The following is a 23,754-nucleotide window of genomic DNA, read 5'->3' on the forward strand; positions in this document are numbered from 1 at the left end:
TCCACATCTAAGAAATAGTGACAATGATTTCATTTGGCTCCAAGGTAGCTGTAAAGAACAAAATGAGGAAAAAATAAAGTGTTTTGCAGAATTAAATCACTATGTGAAAGTCAGTTATTACTGTGGTTGTTACTAGTCATAATGTAAAATCTCTTCATTTTACATATTAGTAAGGTGGCACAGGACAGTTTGATGGTACAATGCATGCTGGGCCTGGAGTCAGGAAGGCTCGTCTTTATAAGTTCAAACCTGACCTCAGACATTTACTAGCTGTGTGACCCTGGACAAGTCACTTTACCCTGTTTGCCTCAGTTTCCTCATCTGTAAAATGAGCTGGAGAAAGAAATGGCAAATTGCTCCAGTATCTCTGTCAAGAAAACCCAAAAATAGGGTCATGAAGAGTTGTACACAACTGAGAATGGTTGAACAACAAAAAAGTGAGATTCATAGACTTTAAGTGATTTGCCCAAATTCATAGTACTAATAAGTGGCAGAAGGGCAGAGGTGGTTTCTGATTCCAAACCCAGAATTCTTTGCACTGATTCATACTACCTCAAGGTGAGCTTCTGTGCAGGGAAGGGTCATTGTCGAATTAACAGAAATTCTTGAGATTCTTCCTCAAGGTGCATTTGTGATGTGAAAAGAGAATGTTTAGACTTTCTGAGACAGCTAAAGCTCCACTTCTGAGAAAGCAACTGCCTAAGATGTGCCTCATCATTTAATTCGCCAGTGATTACAGGGATTTTTTTGGAAAAGAAAACTCTTTTTTTTGGTTAGTAAGAGCACCACTTCTTTCATTTGCCCCAGTTTTGTTAAAAAATGACCAAACATCTCTTCTTAGGAGACATTCTTCTCCCCTACTAGCTTCCTTAATGCTATCTTCACATCTTTATTCCGAAGGCTGTAGATGAGGGGGTTGAGCATGGGTGGAAAGATACCATACAACATAGAGATGATCTTGTCCTGATCCTGATTGGCCTTGTCCTGAGGAATCATGTACACAGAGATAGCTGTACCATAGAAGATAACTACCACAGTTATATGGGAGCTGCAGGTGGAGAAAGCCTTCTTTCGACCCTCTGCTGAGTGCATCTTCAGTACAGCCACAAGGATGCGTCCGTAGGAGGCAAGGATGAAGGCAAAGGGTGTCAGGAGAGTCAAGGAACTGGTAGCCATCATCAACCACTTATATAACTTCAGATCATTGCAAGCTCGCTTGAGGATGGCTAAGAGTTCACAAGAAAAGTGATTGATCATGTGATGGCCACAGAACTCCAGTGGCATTGTAAGGGTTGGAACCACAGTCAGAAGAAAGGCTATCACCCAGGACACCACTGCTAGCTTGACACAGAGCTGGGGACTCATCCTAACTGGATAGCGCAGTGGATCTCCAATGGCAATGCAACGATCATAGGCCATGACAGCTAGTAGGAGGCATTCTACAACCCCAAAGTAAAGGCCAGCACACATCTGTGCCAGGCACTTGCCCAGGGAAATGGAAGGAATCTTGACCAAGCAGTTGATAAGAACCTGAGGCACACTAGATGAAGTGTAACACATGTCCAGGAAGGACAGGTTACTGAGGAAGAAATACATGGGAGTGTGGAGCCGGGAATCAAAGTGGATCAAGAAGAGAATGAGGCTGTTCCCAAGTAATATGATAAGATAGAACATCAAGAGCAAGCAGAAGAAGATGGCTTGGGCTCTGGGATACTCTGAGAGTCCAACTAGAATAAAATAGGTCACATCTGTTTCATTTCTTCCATCCATGGCCTTCTCTCTTCTCTAACTGCAGTAAAATAGAAAAAAATCACAACTTTTTTCAAATTGTAACTATTTTGACAGATATTTTGAATGTCAGACCAGTTCACATGAGCCATTTTGACCAAGAACTAAACATCTATGATTTCATAAAGGCTTACAAAGCTTCCCTCACCCCCTAGTTGCTAGAATTCTTTCTCTAAATCATCTTCTGTCTCTCTGTATATAATTTGAATTTACTTATTTGTAGAAATGCTATATTCTCCCCAAAGGAATGTAAGTCCCTTGAGGTCAGGGACTATTTTGGTTTTGAAATTGGATCACTCAAGTCTTGCACATAGTAGGCACTTAATAAATGTTTGTTGAAGTAAAATGATATGAATCCATGATCTCCTTGAACACTTATGATGAGAAGCTCACTATTTTGAAAGGTAACTTAATTCTCTATCTTAATAGTTTAATAATTTAATAGTTTATTTTTATATTGAGTCAATATCTGCTTCCCTACTACTTATAGAGTCAAAGGATCATAGTATTTCAGAGCTGGAAGGGACCTTAGAGGTTATTTAATATAACCACTTCAATTTACAGATGGGGAAACTGAGGCCCAAGGAGGTTAAGTGATTGTCCTGAAATCACAAAGATAGTGAATATTATGACCAAAACACACACCAAGTTTTGAAAGTCCAAGCTCAGCACCATTTCAACTATACCATGTCCCCATTCTCCCCTTGGATTCACACAGAATCCTATTTATTTTTCCACGTGAGAGACCTTTGGATATCTTAAGACAGTGATCATATCCCAATCAGTTTTCTCTTTTTCATGCTCAAAATCTCCAATTATTTCAATCAATTGCCCCAGTTTACTCTCCTGATCAGACTAGCCACAGGTCCCTGGATGTGATACAGCTTCTCTCTCTCTCTCTCTCTCTCTCTCTCTCTCTCTCTCTCTCTCTCTCTTTCTCTCTCTCTGTGTATGTGTCTGTGTGTATGTTGTGACATGTGGAAAATAAATTAAATTTACCAACAAATGGTAAGTGGCACTTTGATTGGAATTCTGGACCCTGTATCAAAAAGATCTGTGTTCAAATATAACCTTAGATATTTACTAGTTATGTGGCCCTGGGCAAATCACTTAATCTCCCTCAGACTCAGTTTTTTCATCTGTAAAATGGGGATGATAATAGCATTTAAATCCTTGGATTATTGTTTTTGCATAAAATTAGATATGTTTAGGGCATTTTACAAACCTTAAAGGGATCTATAAATGCAGTTATTACTATTTGTCCTGGGTCAGCTCCTTTGATTCAGTTCAAGACTAATTTCCCTGGGGGAAAACAACTTATTCAAACTGATCAAACCATTTAAAGCAGGCAGTCTGAAGCAGACACTACCCCCTCAGGGGTACATCTGGCAATAACAGATTCCTGCCAGAAAGTGGAAGCAGGTGTTCATAGAGCTGTGTTTCAAATCTAAGAACAGCACCAAGAGACAGCATATCATAAGGGAAAATTCACTGGAATCATCTTCAAGACATCTGGTTTTTAATGACAGTTCTACTCATAATCCCATATTGGCTACTAAGACATTAGGGATATCACTACACTTTTCTTCACCTCCATATCCTAATGTATAAAAGTATGAGGTTGGTCTGAAAGACCCATGGAGGCTCTGAATTCTGTTTTATGTTCCAAAATTTGTTCTGGCTCTGACATTCTACATTTTAGGTTAACAAAACTCTCAAGTTCTAACATTCTATGTTCTAATGTATCTCTCCATTTTGTGTTCTAACAGTTTTTTTCTTCTCCAGCTCTGATATTTCATTCTTTTATGAAGAAGGATCTCTCAAGAAACTTTAGCTTTCTCTTTGGTCCATAACATCCTTTTTTCATATATACATTCACTGTCCTCCATGATCCACTTCTGATGGTTCTGTCTCATTTCCTGTTTGAAAGCATTAATGATGGAGCATTTGCAGAAAATGTCCCTGGTTCAATATCATCCCCCACCTCTATGGCTTCACTACCCACTCAGGCCCTCAAAAAACCACATACCTAGGATAGGAAGTCTTCTCCAAAGAGATCGAAACCATTCTTTTTCACCTGCTGTGTGGGTAGCTACAAGAAGGTGCCAGTAACCAATGGGTCTCATTCTGCCAAAAATAAAAGAAAATTGTAAAGTTGGATCTCCAAACAGTTCCCAGGATCAAGTTTTCTCTTGTCCGTCTAGCTCTCTTTTCCAAAAACCACTAACCCCCTCCACACACATACCACCCACCCATACAATCTCAAGGAAATCTTCTAGTATTGGAAGGCTGGCACCTGAATGGAGCCAATGCAAAAGGAGGAGAATAATTGGGGAAGGAGGCAAAACTTGCCTTCATCTCTCCTCCTCACTGACTCCAGAGGCTTCAGGAGAGGGCCTCTAAAGGGCAAGGCATTCATTAAAATCTGAAGTGCTGAGATTGGCTTGGGAATTCAGAGTAAACTTTCTGAACCACTCAGCCATTAGTGGAGAAGTTTTGGAAGATGTAATTATCTGATTGACTCACAGAAAAAAAGCAATTCAGCTATTCAGCAAACCAAGGAAAGCATAGGTTAAATAATTTGCCCAGGGTCACACAGCTAGTAAATGTCTGAGGTCAGATTTGAAGGCAGGTATTCCTGACTTCATATCTAGTACTCTACTCACTGCACCACCTAGCTGCCTCTATTACAGCAATGGTCTTGATCCCAAAATCCAGCATTTGCTTTTTATAGTACTGTTGCTTCCTTGATTTTATCTCCTTGCATTCAGACTCCATCAGTTTGTTCTCTGCAGGTGTTTTGCCTTTTTCATCCTAAGTTCTTTGGAATTTTCTTGGATCATTGTATTGTGCTGAGAATACTTAAGTGATTCACAGTTGATCATCATTCAATATTACTGTTACTGTGTAAAATAGTCTCCTGCTTCTGCTCATTTTACTTTGGATAAGTTCATACAAGTCTTCCCAGGTTTTTCTAAAATGAGCCTGCACGTAATTTCTTATAGCATAATAGAAAAAAAAATCCCCCCCCCCAAAAAAACAAAGGAAAAAAAGGAAAAAAAGGCAAGTGTAAAGTGTGCCTCGACCTACGTTCAGACTCCATAGTTCTTTATCTGGATGTAGATAGCATTCTCCATCGTGAGTCCCTTGGAGTTGTCTTTGCACCTTGTATTGATGAGAAGAGCCAAGTCTATCAGGGTTAGTCATCACAGAATCCATATATCTCTGGTTGTGAATAATGTTCTCATGGTTCTGCTCTGCTCACTCAGCATTATATTGTATAGGTATTTCCAGGTTATTATGAAGTCTGTATCATCCCCATTTCTTATAGCACAATAGTATTCCATTACCTTCATATACCACAACTTGTTCAGCCATTCCCCAATTGATGGGCATCCCCTTGATTTCCAATTTTTTGCTACTACAAAAAGAGCTGCTATAAATATTTTTGTACATATGGGTCCCTTTCCCACTTGTGTGATCTCTTTGGGATACAGCCCTAGAAGTGGTTTGCTGGGTCAAACACTATGCACATTTTTATAGAACTTTGGGCAAAGTTCCAAATTGCTCTCCAGAAAGGCTGGATCCATTCACAACTCCACCAGCAATGTAACAATGTTCCAATTTTCCCACATCTCCAGCATTTATCATTTTCCTGTTTTGTTATTTTAGCCAATTTGACAGAGAGATCTGGTACCTAAGAGTTGTTTTGATTTGCATTTCTCTAATCAGTAGTGATTCTGAGCATTTTTTCATATGCTTATAGATATCTTTAATTTCTTCCTCTGAAAACTGCCTGTTCATATCCTTTGATCATTTCTCAATTGGGCAATGACTTGTATTCCTATAAATTTGGCTCAGTTCCCTGTATATTTTAGAGATGAGGCCAGCATCTCTAAAGTATAGAGGTTGTAAAGATTTTCTCCCAATTTTCTGCTTCCTTCCTAATCTTTGTTGTATTGGCTTTTTTATACAAAAACATTTCAATTTAACATAATCAAAATTATCCATTTTGCATTCTGTAATGCTCTCTATCTCTTGTTGAGTCATGAATTCTTTTCTTTTCCATAAATCTGATATGTAAACTATTCCTTGCTCTCCCAAATTGCTTATAGTATCAGCCTTCATTCCTAAATCATGAACCCATTTTGACTTTATTTTGGTATATGGTGTAAGATACTGGTCTATGCCCAGTTTCTGCCCTAATATTTTCCAATTTTCCCTGCAGTATTTGTGAAATAGTGAATTCTTAGCCCAGAAGCTGGATTCTTTGGGTTTATCAAAGAGTAGATTGCTATAGTCATTGACTTCTGCATCTTGTATACCTAACCTATTCCACTGATCCACAACTCTGTTTCTTAGCCAGTACCAGGTAGTTTTGATGACTGCTGCTTTATAGTACAGTTTAATATCTGGTAGGGCTAGGCCACCTTCCCTAGCATTTCTTTTTATGAATACCCTAGATATTCTAGACCTCTTGTTCTTCCAGATGAATTTTTTTGATTATTTTATCCAGCTCTGTAAAATAATTTTTGGTAGTTCGATTGGTGTGGCACTGAATAGATAGATTAATTTAGGTAAAATTGTCATTTTTATTATATTAGCTTGGCCTAACCATGAGCAACTGATATTTTTCCATTTATTTAGATCTGTCTTTATTCGCGTGGAAAGCGTTTCATAATTATGTTCATATAGGCCCTGGGTTTGTCTTGGCAGATAGACTCCCAAATATTTTATAGTGTATACAGTAACTTTGAATGGAATTTCCCTTTCTATCTCTTGCTGTTGGGCTTTGTTAGTAATGTATGGGAATGCTGAGGATTTATGTGGGTTTATTTTATATCCTGCAACTTTGCTAAAGTTGTTTATTATTTCCAGTAGTTTTTTACTTGATTCTCTAGGATTCTTTAAGTAAATCATAATACCATCTGCAAAAAGGGATAATTTAGTTTCTTCTTTTCCTGATCTAATTCCTTCAATTTCTTTTTCTTCTCTTATTGCTACAGCTAACATTTCTAGTACCAAATTGAATAGTAGGGGTGATAATGGACATCCTTGTTTCACCCCTGATCTTATTGGGAATGCATCTAGCTTATCCCCATTACAAATAATTCTTGTTGATGGTTTTAGGGAGATGTTATTTATAATTTTAAGGAAGCCTCCATTTATTCCTATGCTTTCTAGTGTTTTTAATAGGAATGGGTGTTGTATTTTGTCAAAGGCTTTTTCTGCATCTATTGAGATGATCATATGGTTTCTGCTAGTTTTGTTGTTGATATGATCAATTGTGCTGATAGTTTTCCTAATATCGAACCACCCTTGCATTCCTGTAATAAATCCTACCTGGTCATATTGTATTATTCTCATGATAAGTTGCTGCAATCTTTTTGCTAATATTTTATTTAAAATTTTTGCCATCAATATTAATTAGGGAAATTGGTCTATAATTTTCTTTCTCTGTTTTGACTCTTCCTGGTTTGGGTAGTAGCACCATATCTGTGTCATAAAGAGAATTTGGTAAGACTCCTTCTTCATTGGTTTTCCCAAATAGTCTATAAAGTATAGGAATTAATTGTTCTTTAAATGTTTGATAAAATTCATATGTAAACCCATCTGGCCCTGAAGACTTTTGCCTAAGGAAATCATTGATGGCTTGCTCTATTTCTTTTTCTGAGATGGGTTTATTTAGAAATTTTACTTTCTCTTCTGTTAACCTCGGCAATTTATATTTTTGTAGATATCCATCCATATCCCTAAGGTTGTCAAATTTATGGGCATACAATTGGGCAAAATAATTCCTAATTATTGTTTTGATTTACTCTTCATTATAGGTGAATTCAGTCTTTTCATTTTTGATACTGGTAATTTGATTTTCTTCTTTCTTTTTTTAATCAAATTGACCAAAGGTTTATCAATTTTATTGTTTTTTTTTTATAAAACCAGCTCTTTGTTTTATTTATTATTTCAATAGTTTTCTTGGTTTTAATTTTATTAATCTCTCCATTGATTTTCAGTATTTCTAATTTGGTATTTAATTGGGGATTTTCAATTTATTCTTTTTCTAGTTTTTTCAGTTGCATGCCCAATTCATTGATCTCCTTTTTCTCTGTTTTATTCATGTAAGCATTTAGAGATATAAAACTTCCCTTAAGAACTGCTTTTGCTGCATCCCATAAGTTTGGTATGTTTTCTCATTATTGTCATCCTTTTGAATGAAGTTATTAATTGTTTCTCTGATTAGTTCTTTGGCCCACTTATTCTTTAGAATTAGATTATTTAGTTTCCAATTAAATTTTAGCTTATTTTTCCACAGTTCTTTGTTACAAATAATTTTTATTGCGTCGTGATCTGAAAAGTATGCTTTGACGACTTCTGCCTTTCTGCAGTGGATTGTGAGGTTTTTATGACCTTGTATATGGTCAGTTTTTGAGTATGTGCCATGTACTGCTGAGAAGAAAGAATATTCCTTTTTATCCGCATTAAGTTTTCTCCAGAGCTCTGTCATATCCGCCTTTTCTAAAATTCTGTTCACCTCCTTAACTTCTTTCTTATTTATTTTGAGGTTAGATTTATCAAGTTCAGAGAGGGGGAGGTTGAAGTCTCCCATTACTATAGTTTTGCTGTCTATTTCTTCCTGTAACCTCTCCTCCAAGAATCTGCATGCCTTACCACTTGGTGCATATATGTTAAACAATGATCTTGCTTCATTGTTTATGGTGCCTTTCAGCAGGGTGTGGTGTCCTTCCTTATCTCTTCTATTTAAATCTATTTTTACTTTTGCCTTGTCCAAGATTAGGATTGCTACACCTGCTTTTTTTACTTTAGCTGAAGTGCAATATATTTTACTCCAGCCTTTTACCTTTAACCTGTGCATATCCCCCTGTTTCGAATGTGTTTCTTGTAAACAGCATAGTGTAGCATTATGGTTTTTAATCCATTCTGTTATCTGCTTCTGCTTTATGGGAGAGTTCAACCCATCCACATTCACAGTTACGATTACTATCTGTGTCTTTTTCTCCATCCTCTTTCCCCCCTGTTTATGCTTTTATTTCTCCCTTTCCCCTTCCACTCCTCAACAAAGTTTTGCTTTTGACCACTGCCTTCCTCAGTTTACCCTCCCTCTTGATTCCCCTCCCTTATCTTACCGTTTTCCACTTGCCACTTCTTCCCTCCCTTCTGACGACCCCCTCCCTTTTTTCCCCCTTTCCCTTCCTAGTACCTGTAGGACAAGTTAGATTTCTATACTTATGAGGGTATGTTATTCCCTTCTTGAACCAGATCCGATGAGAGTAAAGCTCAAATACTGCTCTTCTCCCTCCATTCTTTCCCTCTATTATAATGTGTTTTTGTGCCTCTTCATTTGTTGTAATTTACCCTTTTCTACTACCTCCTTACCTCTTCTCCCAGAACCCTCCTTTACATCTCTTAATTATGTTTTTTATCCTTATATCAGTTATTTTATACAGACATCCACAGTGTATGTGTATCCCTTTCAATTGTCATAATAATTGTACTATTCTCAAGATTGACATAATACACACACACACACATATATCATACATAAGATGATATAATCCTATATAAAGATGTAAATAATTTGCCCTTATTGATTAATTATGTTGGGGGGTCTTTCCCCCTGTTTACCTTTTTATGTCTCTCTTGAGTTTTGTATTTGAAGATCAAATTTTCTATTGAGTTCTGACCTTTTCATCAGGAAGATCTGGAATTCCCTTATTTCGTTGAATGTCTACCTCCTTGCCTGAAAAATGATGCTCAGTTTTTCTGGGTAGTTGATCCTTGGTTGTAGTCCCTGCTTCTTTGCCCTTTGGAATATCATATTCCAATTTCTTCTGTCATTTAATGTAGAAGCTGAAAGATCCTGTATGATCCTGACTATAGTTCCACGATATTTGAATTGTTTCTTTTTGGCTACTTACCGTATTTTCTCCTTGACTTTGTAATTCTGAAATTTGGCTATAATATTTCTTGGTGTTTTCAATTTTGGATCTCTTTAGGGGGGGTGATGGGTGGATTCTTTCAACGACTATTTTACCATCTGGTTCTAGGACCTCTGGGCAGTTATCTTTGATAATTTCTTCAAAGATATTGTTAAGGCTCTTTTTATCATTGTGGATTTCCGGTAGACCATTAATTCTTAAATTGTCTCTCCTGGATCTATTTTCCAGGTCAATTGTTTTTCCAATCAGATATTTCACATTGTCTTCTATTTTTTCATTCTTTACATTTTGTTTTGCTACTTCTTGATGCCTCATAGAGTCATTAGCTTTCAGTTGCTCAATTCTAATTTTTAATAAGTGGTTGTCTTCATTTTGCTTCTAAGTCTCCTTTTCCAATTGGTTGATTTTATCTCTCATGGTGTCATTTTCTCTATTTAGTTTCTGAATCTCCATAGTCATTTTGCCAATCTTATTTTTTAAGGACTTGATTTCATCAGTCGTTTTTATTTCCATTTTTTTTCCATTTTTTTCTTTTACCTCCCTAATTTGGTTTTTAAAATTCTCCTTTAGCTCTTCCAGTAATGTTTTTTTGGGTTTGAGACCAGTTCACATTCCCCTTTGAGGTATTAGATGTGGGTATAGCATCAATGCTACCTCTTTCAAATCGGTATTTTGATCATGCCTGTCTCTGTAAAATGAATCAATGGTCCTCAGTTTTTTTGTGTTCTTATGTTGTTTAGCTTTTTCCTGGCTTTACAGTGAATTTCTGCTTTTGGGGCTCAGGGCTCTCTGTCCCAGGTTTCTTGTTCTGAGGAATGTGAGTCTAGTTACCGGCTTTGTATATTATAGCCTTCAGTTTCCTGGGGTGTGGGGGATGGGTCTGGTTGCCTGAAATCTCCTCTTCCCTTGGGGCTGCTCTTCAGAAATTTGCTCTTCAGCAATGGCCTCAGCTGTTTGTTGTCTGTGCTGTTGTCTGCCAGTTCCCCTGGATGTGCAAAGGTATGTCTGGGCTCCTGGTATTGACCACTGCTGGCTCTGCCCCTCTGGGACTTAGGAACTCCCACTGCTTGGCCACTGAAGCCCTACTTCTGTCTCTTCTATTCCAGCATTTTTTCCCGAGGCATTCTCTGGGTCGGTGGGGAGGGATTAGAGCTATTTACCTGGCCATTATGTCTCCCAGAAGTTCAAGAAGACGCGTTTCTAACCTTTGGGCTGCAAGCCGCAGGAGTTGATGTCTTATGGTAGGTGGTATTGCATTGCTGCCTCTCATCACTTCTACAGACTCCTGTCCTATGTTGGGAGGCCTGGGGATCTCTGCCAGTTTCAGGCACCCAGCTTTCTCCCAGCCTGGTTCGCTGGCTGACTTTTGCAGCTGCTTCCCCTTTGGTGCTGTCTGGTGCAGCTCCACAAGCCGAGCACTCTCCCAGCCTACAGTTCCATCCCGTAGACCTTTTGGACTCTCCTGGCTTGGAAATTTGCCCCACTCAGACTGCTAGCAGCTTCTAACTCTCTCAAATCTTCTCAGATTCACTTTTTTATAGATTTCTGAGCTTGTGAGAGAGCTGCAGTAAGATGATGTTTTCATGTGGCCATCTTGGCGCCACTGCCTTTTCCTTTTTTTCTAATTGCTATAGAAATAGAATTTCTAGCACTATATAATATAGTAGTGGCAAATGGGGTCATAAGGACTCGGACATGCCTGGAAGGACTAAACAGCAACAACAAAAAATTTGAAAAGACACATCAAGTTATGAGAAAAGAAAACAGCATCCGAAAAGTAGCATGCATGCTGTCTACTACCATAAGAGTGGAATGATGTATATACAAATACCAAAATGAATGAGCTAACGGTCAAAAGAAGGGGGCAGAGAAAATGTTATTTTTTGTTGTTGAAGTCCTTTCAATGATGTCTGACTCTTCATGACCCTTGGGTTTTCTTGGCAGAGATACCAGAGTGGTTTGCCATTTTCTTCTCCAGCTCATTTTATAGATGAGGAAACTAAGTCAAACAGGTTGAAATGACTTGCCCAGGGTCACCCAACTATCAAGTGTCTGAATCCAGATTTGAACTCATGAATATGTCTTCCTGATTCCAAGACCAGTGCTCTATCCACTATACCACCTACCTGCCCATGAAGATGTTATTAGCAAGCTGTAATGGACATAATTGGACAAAATGAACATTGGATAAAATGGAAATGGAAAGTCATTTGAAATGTAAATAGTTGTAATGTATATTTCTTTGGTTTTGTAGCAACTTTTTTGTGGTGGTAAAGAATTTGAAATTGAGGGGATTCCCCTCAACTGGGGAATGACTGAACTAGTTATGGTATAATAAGAAATGATAAACAGGATGATTTCAGAAAAACCTGGACTTACATGAACTGATACAAAGTGAAATGAGTAGAACCAGGAAAACAGTGTACACAGGAATATCAATATTGCACAATGATGAATTATGAATGATTTAGCTATTTTCAGCAATGCAATGATCCAAGATAATTCCAAAGGACTTATAATAAAAAATGCTGTACACCTCCAGAGAAAGAACTGGTGGTGTATGGATGTATATTAAAGCATACTTCTTTATTTTTCTTATTTTCTTTTTTTCCTTTCCTTTTTTTTTGGTCTGTGTTTTCTTGCACAACATGACTAATATGGAAATATGTTTTTCATGATTGCACATTTGTAACCTACATCAAATTGTTTGCCTTCACAAGGAGGGAGAGGTGAGGGAAGGTGAGAATTTGGATCTCAACATTTTTTTAAAAAATGTTAAAATTGCTTTCACATGTAATTGGAAAAAATAAAATATAAAAAAATCATCAAAAAGAAAGAAAGAAACCCACCCCACAGCTGTAAGAAAGAACTCAGATCAGAAGATAGGAGTAAAACATGAAACAGACCAAATCTGGTGCACTCCACTAGAGCTCATGAAGTTCTGTCAGGAGGTTAGCAGAAACAGGTCAAAATATAACATCAATAAGAAACAAGCTCATTTGACTGTCAAGACAAAACACCACAGAGGAATTCAGTCTCTGGAAAAGAACTGGCTGACTTAGGTCAACTACAAGCAACTAACAGGTTGTCTTCAACTGCTTTATGGACAAAGACTTTGAGAACTTGGGGGTCCATTCTACAGGGTATTCCTAAAGTCTGGACACATAGGCAAAATGTGTATTTTCAAGAAATGAAATGAATGAAGTTTTTAACAACATTTTATTTAATTGGAATATTAACAAATAACATCTTCAATATGATTTCCATCATTTGTGATGCAAAGGTTGATGCGCTTTGCAAGATTCACATGAAGTCAATGGAAGAAATCCACATTGCTGACAATTTTAGCACATTCACTCTTTCTGCATTCAATCAAGTGTATTGCATCTGTGATTTTCATTGATTAAACCTTCTCCTTTAGCATACCCCAGAAAAAGAAGTCAAGGGGGCTAAGGGCCGTTAATATTCCAAATATTTCAAAATATGCATTTTTGCCTATGTGTCCACACATTAGGGATACCCTGTACATAAGTGAGAGCCTTTAAGTTTTTTAAAGTAAATTTTCACACCTTCCCCTCTCCAAAAACCCTGTTTATGCACATGAATTCTTGGAGAGGCAATACCAGGTAGGAAGGAGGTGTCTAGAAGAGTACAATAAGAATATGTCCTTTTCTCTATGATTTGAACATAGGATAATGATTTTAAAACTGAAAGGACTTTCAAGACCATGTAAACCAATGTTTTCATTTTACATGGGTAAATTGAAGCGACATGACCTTTAATGACTTGAGAAAAATAGAAAGATTCAGCACTGGGATTTACAGGCAGGTCCTCTGACTACAAATCAAAGTATCTTTCCAGTATATTTATCAAAATATGAATAATGGAAAAGATAAAATGCTGATCAAATTTTCAGACAGGACAAATTTGGGAAGTAGGTTATTAATGTGACAGGAGAGAGGTCTTCACAACTTGTCAGAACATTTAATACAAACAAATGTAGATTTTTCAATTAGATTAAAAATCAGCTAAAAAGGGAAAAAAAGTGTGTGTAATTAGGCAGAAGTTTGTCCATTAAAAAACTGAGTATTTTAATGGGCTCTGAGTTCATTAGAGGTCAACTCTGTGATATGACAGACAAGAAAGCTAGTGTGCTCTTATGCTACATCCAGAGAGTAAGAGCCCTCAGGAACAACATCTGGGGTATGGTGCTCAGTTCTTGGAAACGCTTTTTAGAAAGAACATTGTCTACTACTGTAATAAGGGAATGTAAAGCATCCAGAAAAATGGGTTACAATGGTGATGGGCCTTCAAAGCATGTCAAATGAAGGTGAACTGGATATATGTAGCCTAGAGAACAGAAACCTTAGGGAAGGACATTGCATATGTTTTCAAGTATTTGAAGGGCTATTAAGTGAACAAGGGCCTACATGGCCCGAGAGGTCAGAACTAGGAGCAATAAATGGAAATTAAATAAAGTCAGATTTAGATTGATGTAAAGAAAAATGTCCTGGGGCAGCTAAGTGGCTCAGTGAGTAGAGCACCGCCCTGGAGTCAGGAGGACCTGAGTTCAAATGCGGCCTCAGACACTTGACACACTTACTAGCTGTGTGACCTTGGGCAAGTCACTTAACCCCAATTGCCCTGCCTTCCCCCCTGCAAAAAAATTAAAAGTTAAGAAAAATGTCCTAAAGACTTGAGAGAGCTACCACCAAGTGGAATGTGCAGCCTTGGGAGATCAAGAGTTCTCTATTACTAGAGGTCCTCAAGCAAAGGTCAAATAAACACGTGTCAGTTTTGTTGTGGAGGAGATTTTGCTTTATGTATGACTTGGACTAGATGTCCTCTGAAGTCCCTTACAACTTTGAGGTATTTTGCTTCTATGAAAAGGACAGGTCACTGTAGTTAGATTCAAGAGAAATTGATTTTAGGCCTAGCTTTGTAATTTACCAGGGGAATAAGGCTGCTAAAATTGGCTACCAGACAATGAGTTATTGGGGATACAGGAACTCATAATGACTTAACACATCAAGAACTTGCTACCTGCATTATTGGAGGGAATGTCAGCATTGACAGAACCTTTGGTCTCTGAAAGTAAACCCTCTTTGATATTCTTTGTTTTAAATATGTCTATAAGATATGAACTATTTTTTGGTGCATTTCCATGTGTTTTTCCATTTCCCCAGCAGTTGGCATGCCTGGCATTTTTTCAGCCATAAAATGAGGGTTGGTGTTGAGCAGAAATGAAGGAGCTTTAGATGTCCCACTCCCTACCCTGTCTTCACTTGGGAACCCATAGTATAAAATGGTAATGAGCTCAGTTTCTTTGTTGTTTGAATCCTCTGGGAAAGCTCCCTGGATTTCAGTCCCAGTAGCCATAGCCAAAGATTGAAATCTCCTATTCTCATGCACTCAGGAAGGAAATCCAGGAAAGAGCTAGAACTAGAGGTAGGTCCAGAGATTTTTCTTGGGTTGGGTCAGAGTTACAGTTCAAACTTTTCAGTGCAGTGTCACGGAAAGGGCACTGAATAAAAACTTGGGTTTGGCCCCAGATGTGACTCTTAATAGTTTTATGGTCACAGGTTATCACTTAACTTTTTCATGCCTCAGTTTCCCCCCTTGAAAGCTGACTAATAATACATAGTCTACTTGTCTCAAGAGTTGCTGTAAAAAAACCAAACTTATAGCAACATGGTTTGTGAGCCATCTTTCAGAGAGATAAAACAGACAGATTGCCAGTCTAGCAGTTCAGATACTTGGCTATATGACCAGCCTTCTGCTTCTTCTTGAGAAAGTGTCTCTGAATCTACCAGAAAGCAGCATTGAACAATGGAAAGATGTCTGCTCCTGAGATTGAAAGACTCAGATCCTAGTCCAGATTCTCATGGATACCAACTGTGGCTGATCCGACCAATATGAGCTCAGAATGCTCTACCACAGGTCAGGCACAAATAGTCCATGTGAACATTTGGGGTGAACTATCTAAATTTGCACATCTTATGTTTCTTTTCAGCTACTTCAATTCTACTTTGCTCATACAGCACAACCCCTTCTCTGATGTGGGCATACCATGCTGGGCAGCCCTGTGCCAGTGTCTCCCATGTCATACAATCAATTCCAAAGCATTTAAGAGAGACCATATGTTGCCTGCTTCGCATCATGAAAAGACATGGGAGTTGATTTATAGCGGAAGGACCTCTTTACACAAGAATTATTCCACAATAATGCTTAAATCACATTGCTTTAGAGAAGGCAGGAAACTTATGAACCTCCTTCCCCTAAGTAATAGTATGAGCTGAGGTATAATTGATTTCCAATGATTTCTTAGATATTTTTGTGAAATAGCAGATCTATGTTGAGTAATTAAAAGACATTAATTAATTTCATGTCCAGTCCTAATTAATGAAGAGGATAATTTGGTATAGATTGCTCAGCTGGTGAACCCCAAACCTTTGCATTTCAAGGGACCTTAGAGGTCAAAAGAGGGGTGGATTTTGGCGGGGGATCCCAAGTTCCGTCTTGGTCATTTTGGGTTTGAGGTGCCTAGATAACATCAAGCTGAGTGTGGAACGTCTGTCATGTCAGACAGGAGCTCAGGAAATGAGTGTTTGTGCCGATGTGTCTTCATACCCTCCCCATCTGCAGACTGCTGCTCTTTTGCTTTCAGACAAGGCTTGTCTCACCCAACCTTAAAAAACAAACCTCATATTATCAAGAGGGATAAGAGATCCTGAAGAACACCTAGATAAATCACTCATTTAGAAGTAAAAGAACTTTTGCCCAAGTCACATGAGTATTAAATTACTGAATTAGTATTAAAAGCCAGATTCCCTGACCACAAAATACAGTGCCCATTTCTGTCCATCACATTTCATGGCTCTTCTGCCACTCTGGGAATTTCTAGCCCTCCTTCTAGGTACTGGCCATGCAAAGATGAAAATAAAAGTTCTGTGCTCTCAAGGTATTGGAAAACATGCACATAGACAAATACATATGAGATGAGATGAGATGATTTGAGTTTTTACAAACTCATTGAATTTCAAAACCATTGACTAAAGTGCATCATCTTGGCACAGAAGTGACTCCCCAATCCAATCTGGCAAAAAATGTATTAAATATTCACCATTTGGAAGACTATGTAAAGTGTGGAAGATTCAAAGACAAAACAAACAAGCAAATAAAATCAGTCCTTGATCTCAAACTGCTTATTATTTAATAGGCGTACAAGATAAAAACATAAAATGATATGCATAATACTTTAGGAAGAGAGAAAAATAATGTTTAAGGGAGTCAGGTTAGCCTTCCCAAAGGAGGCATATGAGCTGAATCTTCATTTCTGAAGAATATGACAGGGAAGTCCATAATCCATTTCATCCCACCAAGCTACAAAGGCTCTCAGTGTAGTCTTGTTTGACTGTACCTATTGTCAGAGCACCAGGCTCATAGAACCTCATCACTAGAAAGTTGGTTATATAGTTATGATTTTATTTTTGGTCATGGAAACTCAAAATAATATATAAAGGTGTGGGAGTTGTGATTTTCAAAAAAGAGAGAATATCCATAGTGCTGACTTTTATTTTCACCCAAATGTATGTCACTCAATGCTTCCTTTCACCAAAATTAAGTATCTCTTGTTTAAAATACTCAAATAGGCATGTGAGCTCAATGATTTGGATCTTTTCTCCAGTGTTGCAGATTATATTTATCCATGCTATTCCATGCTGCTTAACTCTTGTGCTAGGTAGTTGCATAAGTTTCTTATGGGGGGGGGTCATCCAATGTGCTTGGATTCCTCACTTTCCCCTGCCATCATGAGAATACTGGTGGAGCTTTGTCATCTCTTGCCCTAATCAAAAGAACATCAGCCCAGGAGTAACCAAGCCCGTATGATACATTAGAAAGAACAATTTCATTTGAAGTCAGATGCCTTGTACTCAATGTTGATTCTACAACTTAAGACCTAAGTAACCTGGATCAAATAACTTTACCTCTAAGGAAAGTAAGATTCAACAAGTAGGGTGAATCTGACTTGGTCATATGGCTGGTAATTTCAGAGCTAGGATTTGAATTTGTCACCTATACCTACAATTGTGATAACCTTAGATAAAGAAAGTATAGTCCTATTTCTCAGTGGATTTTTCTTCTTTTTACAATAAGGTCCTGCTGTATTCTTGAGCTCATCACTTTCTTATACACGTTGGAGCTTCAGGAAGGGATGGACCCTATGGACCCTATTGTGAACTTTGCTAGAAGCAATCAATCTTCAGTTGAGGAGTTTGTCCTCTTGGGTTTTTCCCATGTTCCCAGGCTGAAGCCAATTCTCTTTGTGCTGTTTCTGGGGATGTTTCTAATCACGATGCTGGGAAATGGCCTCATTGTACTCTCGACTGTGGTTGACGCTGCCCTCCACACACCTATGTATTTTTTTCTCCGGAACCTGGCCCTGGTGGAGATCTGCTTCTCTTTGGACATTGTACCCAGGATGCTGGAAAGCCTGGTGGCTGGAAGGGGCATCTCCCTGGTGGGCTGTGCCCTCCAGCTCTTTCTCATTCTGTCCTGTGTTACATCAGAGTGTTTCCTCCTGACAGTGATGGCCTATGACCGCTATGTGGCCATCTGCCACCCCCTGCACTATGGGGTCCTCATGAACCAGAGGATCTGCCTCCTTCTGGCAGTGGCATGCTGGGTGACAGGCATCCCTGTTTCCCTGCTGTTCACCATTTGGCTCTTCCAGTTCCCATTTTGTGGACCCCGAGGTGTTCGCCACTTCCTCTGTGATGTGGCGCCACTCCTGAGGCTGGTGTGTGCTGACACGTCTGTCTTTGAAACCTACATTCTTGTGGCTACAGTGCTTGTCATGATGGTGCCTTTCTCCCTCATCACTGTGTCCTATGGCCATGTCCTGGCAGCAGTTGTTCAGATGCCCTCAGCCACTGGTCGCCATAAAGCCCTTTCTACCTGTGCTGCTCACCTTATTGTTGTGGCTTTATTCTATGGCACAGCTTGTGTCATCCACCTCCAGCCCAAGTCCAGCTACTCTCCTGAAAGCAAGCAAGTTGTGTCCTTGTCCTATACTCTGGTCACTCCCATGCTCAACCCCATCATCTACAGCTTGAGGAACAAAGAGGTGAAAGCTGCCCTGTGGAGGGTGTTGAGTAGGAAAAAGGGGGTGCCCAGATGTCTTGAACCCTAATGGTCTGCTTTTGGTTATGACAATAATGGGGAGGATTAGGAACACTGGTAGTCAACATCCAGAAACCAAGGGCTATAAGACTATTTTCCAGTGACAAGATTAAATTGATAATATATCCTTTTGTATTGATCCTATTTACAATTAATTGATTTTGTCCTATAACTGCCTAAAACATGGTTCTTTGTCTCTGAACTTAGTGCAGAAATTCAGTTGGTCTGTAATGAGAATGTAATTAGAAATCCAATTCTCACTGTTCCATTTTTGCCTTAAAGAAATTTGTTATCCTTGAGGGATACAAGTGGACAACAGGGCATCTGGTCTAATATATTTACTATAATTGCCTAAGCCATAGGTCTTTGTCTCTCAACTTAGCCCAGAAATTCAGTTGGCCTGTAATGAGTTAAATTTAGAAATCCAATTATCATCATTCTGTTTTTGCCTCAAAGAAATCTGTTATCTTTGGGGGATGCAAGTGGAGAGCAGGGAGTCTGGTCTAATATTTTTACACCACTGATCTATCTTTCAACGATATTTGGTTTGCCATCCAAAGAAACCTGGCTCACTATCTAATCTTGCAGGTACACTCAAACAATGAACATTTCTTAGTTACAGAAGGGAAGGAGGAGGTTGTTTCTAGCCCCTCGTTCCCAACTTCCATGTCTCACTTCTGTGACCAATCACGTTGTTCTCAGGCCCATGATGTTATCAATTCTATAACCAATTTTATTATTTCCCATATAAAAAGGAACTGTGTCTCCATCTCCAGGTTTTTTTTGGCTAACTGAAGCAATCATTAGGCCCATCTTATTGTTAATAAAACGCTATCTTTCTTGGAGAAAATATGCCTCAGTCTACCTTTGTTGAATTTCACTAACAACACCAGTATCATAATTAAGTAATAGACTCTCAGAGCTGGAAGTGTCCACAAAAATTTTTAGAGAAAGAAAATGAGTTTTATTTTGGAGATGGAGATGTTAAATTTAAGTTGCCTATGGGATATCCAGTAGCCACATGATAATGTGGGACTGGGACTCATAATAGAGAGGTCACATATTAATTGCTGATTTGTTATCCTGACTGTGGCTTTGCTGTATTTGAAGGGTTTCTTTCTGGCTGCTTGAAGAATTTTCTTTTTGACTTTAGAGCTCTGGAAATTTGACTGTAATGTTCCTAGAAGTTTTCATTTTGGGATCTCTTTAAGGTGGTGATCAGCAGATTCTTTCAATATCCATTTTATACTCTGATTTTAGGATATCTGAGCAGTTTTCCTTGATAATTTCTTGAAATATGTTATCTAGCCTCTTTCTTTGATAATGGCTTTTAAGTAATCAAATAAGAGGGCAAAACCCTATTTTTTAGTATTTTAAATATCTTCAACAAAGATTTTCAATATAACAATAAAATGGGGAAATAGCATAAGAGATGACAATCCCAAAGGCAAGACTTCTGTCTCAACAATAGAAAAGTGGTTAAGCCTCAAGGAAAACAAGAATAAATGGATTTTAAAAGCTAATATATAAATGGAATGATTGACTAGTTTTATTTGTCCAAGGAGTTATAAATCATTATGACAGATTTTGCTTTGTCAGGAAAATATTGAAAATGATAAGAAGAAAGTGACTGAAAACAAATAAAATGTACTACTTATTACAATAAAGATGAATGGCCTGTATTCTATTATTAAAAGAAAGAGTTACAGAATTGAAACAAAATCAATCATTGCTTACAGGAAAGCAAAACAGCATTTTGCTAAAAGAAAAAGAAATACGAATAAAATGAAGCAGCTAGCACAAAATATAACTACAAGATTAAAAAGCAGGAAATGGTATTATTTGTATCAAAACAGAACTCAGTTTCAAAAAAGTGAAAGATACCCCAAAAATAGTATTTCATGTTGGTGAAAGTGCAAATCAGCAATTAATATGTGATCCCTCTCTTATGAGTGACAGTTCCATATTACCAAGTGGCTACTGGATATCCCATAGGCACCTTAAATTTAACATCTCCAAAATAAAACTCATTATCTTTCTCTGAAAAGCCTTTTCCTATCTTTTATATTCCTGTTGAGAACACTATCATAGTCCTAGTAACCTAGAACTGTACCCTTAGGAGTCATATTCTGTTGAGGGTCCTTGTCCTCCAAGGACCTGTCCCAGTATGCGATGAATGAGGCGGGAGTCAAGATGGAAGAAACTCCGATTTATTGGGAGAAATCATCCATTTTTATAGGGTTTGCAGTATGTGAGCATAAGCAAGGTGGCCAATGGGTGTGAGGATGACAGCATGGGAAGGAACAGAAATGTTGCCGAGGGACAGGATAGAAATGTTGCAGTACGGGTATATTGTTGCCCTTTGTTCCAGTATGGGAATCGGTATGGGCATGGGAAGGATCTGGATTGTTGCAATGTATGGTACACTATGGTATCTACCAGGGTATGGGAAAGATCAGGACTGTTGCAAGGCGGTATCTGTAGGGGTATGGGAACGAGGGGGGATGTTGCACTACAGTATCTACGAGGGCATGGCAATGCTCGGGCATGTTGCAAGATGATATCAGAGCTGTATGAGCTACGTGAGACACAAGGCAGGATGTCCCCGTAAAGTATCAAAGATGTTCCAGTAAGTAAAATAACAAAGCACTGCGTTGGGAAATGGTTCAAGAGCATTAGGTAAAGGCCAGCTGGGTCCCTCCTTCTGGGCTTGTGTGTCCCTCGTGGACAGGCTCTGCCTGCATGTGTAGGATGACTACAGGGGCTTCCCAAGGGCGGAGGCCCTCCCTCCAGGTGCCTGCTGTTCCACTCCTACTAAGCCTGTCTGGTTTACCCAGGAAACAGGCCAAGTGCTAGGGTCCCAACAGCCCCAGAGTCGGCACCAACTCCTTATAGTCTTCAACTTGGTCCATTCCTTGGTCCATTCAATTCCTCATTTTTGCCAATTTCATCTTCTCAATACTTCTCATCCCCTCTAATGTTGTCATCTCTCTACCTGCACTGCCAACAGCCTGCTTAATGTCCTTGTAAACCCTTCCTGGGACTACCATAGAGTTCTCCTAATTTGTCCCTCTAACCTCAGTCAGCCTCCCCTGACCAATACCTCCTCCACATTAATACAAAAATGTTATTTTTAAAGTATAAACTATAGCAACTAGGTGGTGCCATAGTGCATAGAGTGCTGGTCCTGGAGTCAGGAAAACTCATCTTCCTGAGTTCAAATCCAGCCTCAGATACTTACTAGCTGTTTGATCCTGGGTGAGCTACTTAACCCTGTTTGCCTCAGTTTCCTCATCTGAAAAATGAGCTGGAGAAGGAAATGGCAAACCACTCCAGTATTTTTACCAGGAAAACTCCAAATGGGGTCAGGAAAAGTCAGACACAATTGGAACAACTGAACAACAACAAAAACAGCAAGAATTGAAATGGAGAAGCAGGGAATACCCTTTTTCATGTATAAGTGTAGCAAAAATGTATCACATACCACAGGTGGTAGAGGAGACCTTCATATGCATTCATTTATACATGTCTTTATGTGGATATGTATATGTATATTTATATGGATATCTATGTCCATATGGATATCTATCAACATGAAATTCACAAGTTGTATCTACCATATTTTCAGACAATAATGTGACAATATTGGAATTAAATAATGGTGACAAACATAACATAGAAACTTGAAAAAAATTAAACATCCTTTGAATTTAGAACATCTCAGAATTTCAGAGTTGGAAAGATCTCCATTAGCCATTTATTCCAACGTCTTCTTGAAAAAGAATCTCCATTCCAAGACATCCAACTTTTGCTTGAAGTACTTCCTTGAGGGAGGGCCTTTGCCCCCAAAGGCAGACTGAGCTACTTTTAAATCGATATGATGGTTGGAAAACATTCGCACCAAGCAGACATTGATCCTTCCGCATCTTCCATAAGTTGCTTCTAAGTTCTGCTCTTTCTGTCCCATACAGCAAATCTAACCCTTTTTCTTACGAAATTAGAACATGATAGCGGGATAATGAAGCTACAGTAATAAAAATAGTTGCATCTCAAAACCCGGAGGTTGCAGTCAATCCTTTTTTTTTAGAAGTGAACTTTTACTATTACAGATTTATATGAATAAAAAAGACAAAAAAGATAATTAGATACCCATCAAATACCAACTATATACTAGGTACTTTTCTGAGAAATGGAGGGAAAAAGATAGAAATGGAACATTCCCTTTGTTCATGGAGCTTATGTTGGACTTCAAGGGCAGCTAGGTGGCCCAGAGGGTAGAGCACTGGACCCATAATCAGGAAGACCTGAGTTCAAATCCAGATTCAGACACTTACCTAGCTATGTGACCCTGGGCAAGTCACTTCACCCCATTTGCCTCAGTTTCCTCATCTGTAAAATGGGCTGAAGAAGAAAATGGCAAACCATCTGGTATCTCTGCCAAGAAAACCCCAGATGGGGCCATGGAGAGACAGACACAACTGAAATGAGTCATTATTATCGACATCAACAATAGCAACAACCGAGAACCACAGGACTGGGAATGCACACTCTTATACTTAGCAATTATTGACCCATTATTTTCCAGTGACTGATAAATAGAGTCTGTGGTCACCTACTCCCTTACAGAAACAGGAGTGGGAGGAGTCATAAGGGTGAAGTTAAAATGCCAAGACTGATGACAGACTCAGAGAGGCTGAGAAGAAGATCGTTTGGGTGTAGGCCTTTTGTGTCTTCTGCAAATGCAGGAGACCTGTGATCATTCACTTTCATCATTTCTTTCTTAATAAAAGCCCCCTTTGCAACTCTATATAGAGGCAGCTGGTGG

The 23,754-nt window shown here is 38.7% G+C and overlaps 2 protein-coding genes across 2 annotated transcripts; one reads left to right on the forward strand and one right to left on the reverse strand.

The window, feature by feature from the left end:
- Positions 1-837: 837 nt before the first annotated feature.
- Positions 838-1,770, reverse strand: LOC118835624 (olfactory receptor 13H1-like). Its single transcript, XM_036742827.1, has one exon. The coding sequence runs from the start codon at positions 1,768-1,770 to the stop codon at positions 838-840; it is 933 nt and encodes a 310-aa protein (XP_036598722.1).
- A 16,191-nt stretch (positions 1,771-17,961) lies between these two features.
- On the forward strand, positions 17,962-18,939 carry LOC118836393 (olfactory receptor 10A7-like). Its single transcript, XM_036743703.1, has one exon. The coding sequence runs from the start codon at positions 17,962-17,964 to the stop codon at positions 18,937-18,939; it is 978 nt and encodes a 325-aa protein (XP_036599598.1).
- The last annotated feature ends 4,815 nt before the right edge of the window (positions 18,940-23,754 follow it).

Source organism: Trichosurus vulpecula, chromosome 2 (genome assembly GCF_011100635.1).
Source record: "Trichosurus vulpecula isolate mTriVul1 chromosome 2, mTriVul1.pri, whole genome shotgun sequence".
NCBI lineage: Eukaryota > Metazoa > Chordata > Mammalia > Diprotodontia > Phalangeridae > Trichosurus > Trichosurus vulpecula.

Bases quoted from the DNA above. Each gene is read 5' to 3' on its own strand.
- LOC118835624 (XM_036742827.1), bottom strand. From the start codon at position 1,770: ATGGATGGAAGAAATGAAACAGATGTGACCTATTTTATTCTAGTTGGA.
- LOC118836393 (XM_036743703.1), top strand. From the start codon at position 17,962: ATGGACCCTATGGACCCTATTGTGAACTTTGCTAGAAGCAATCAATCT.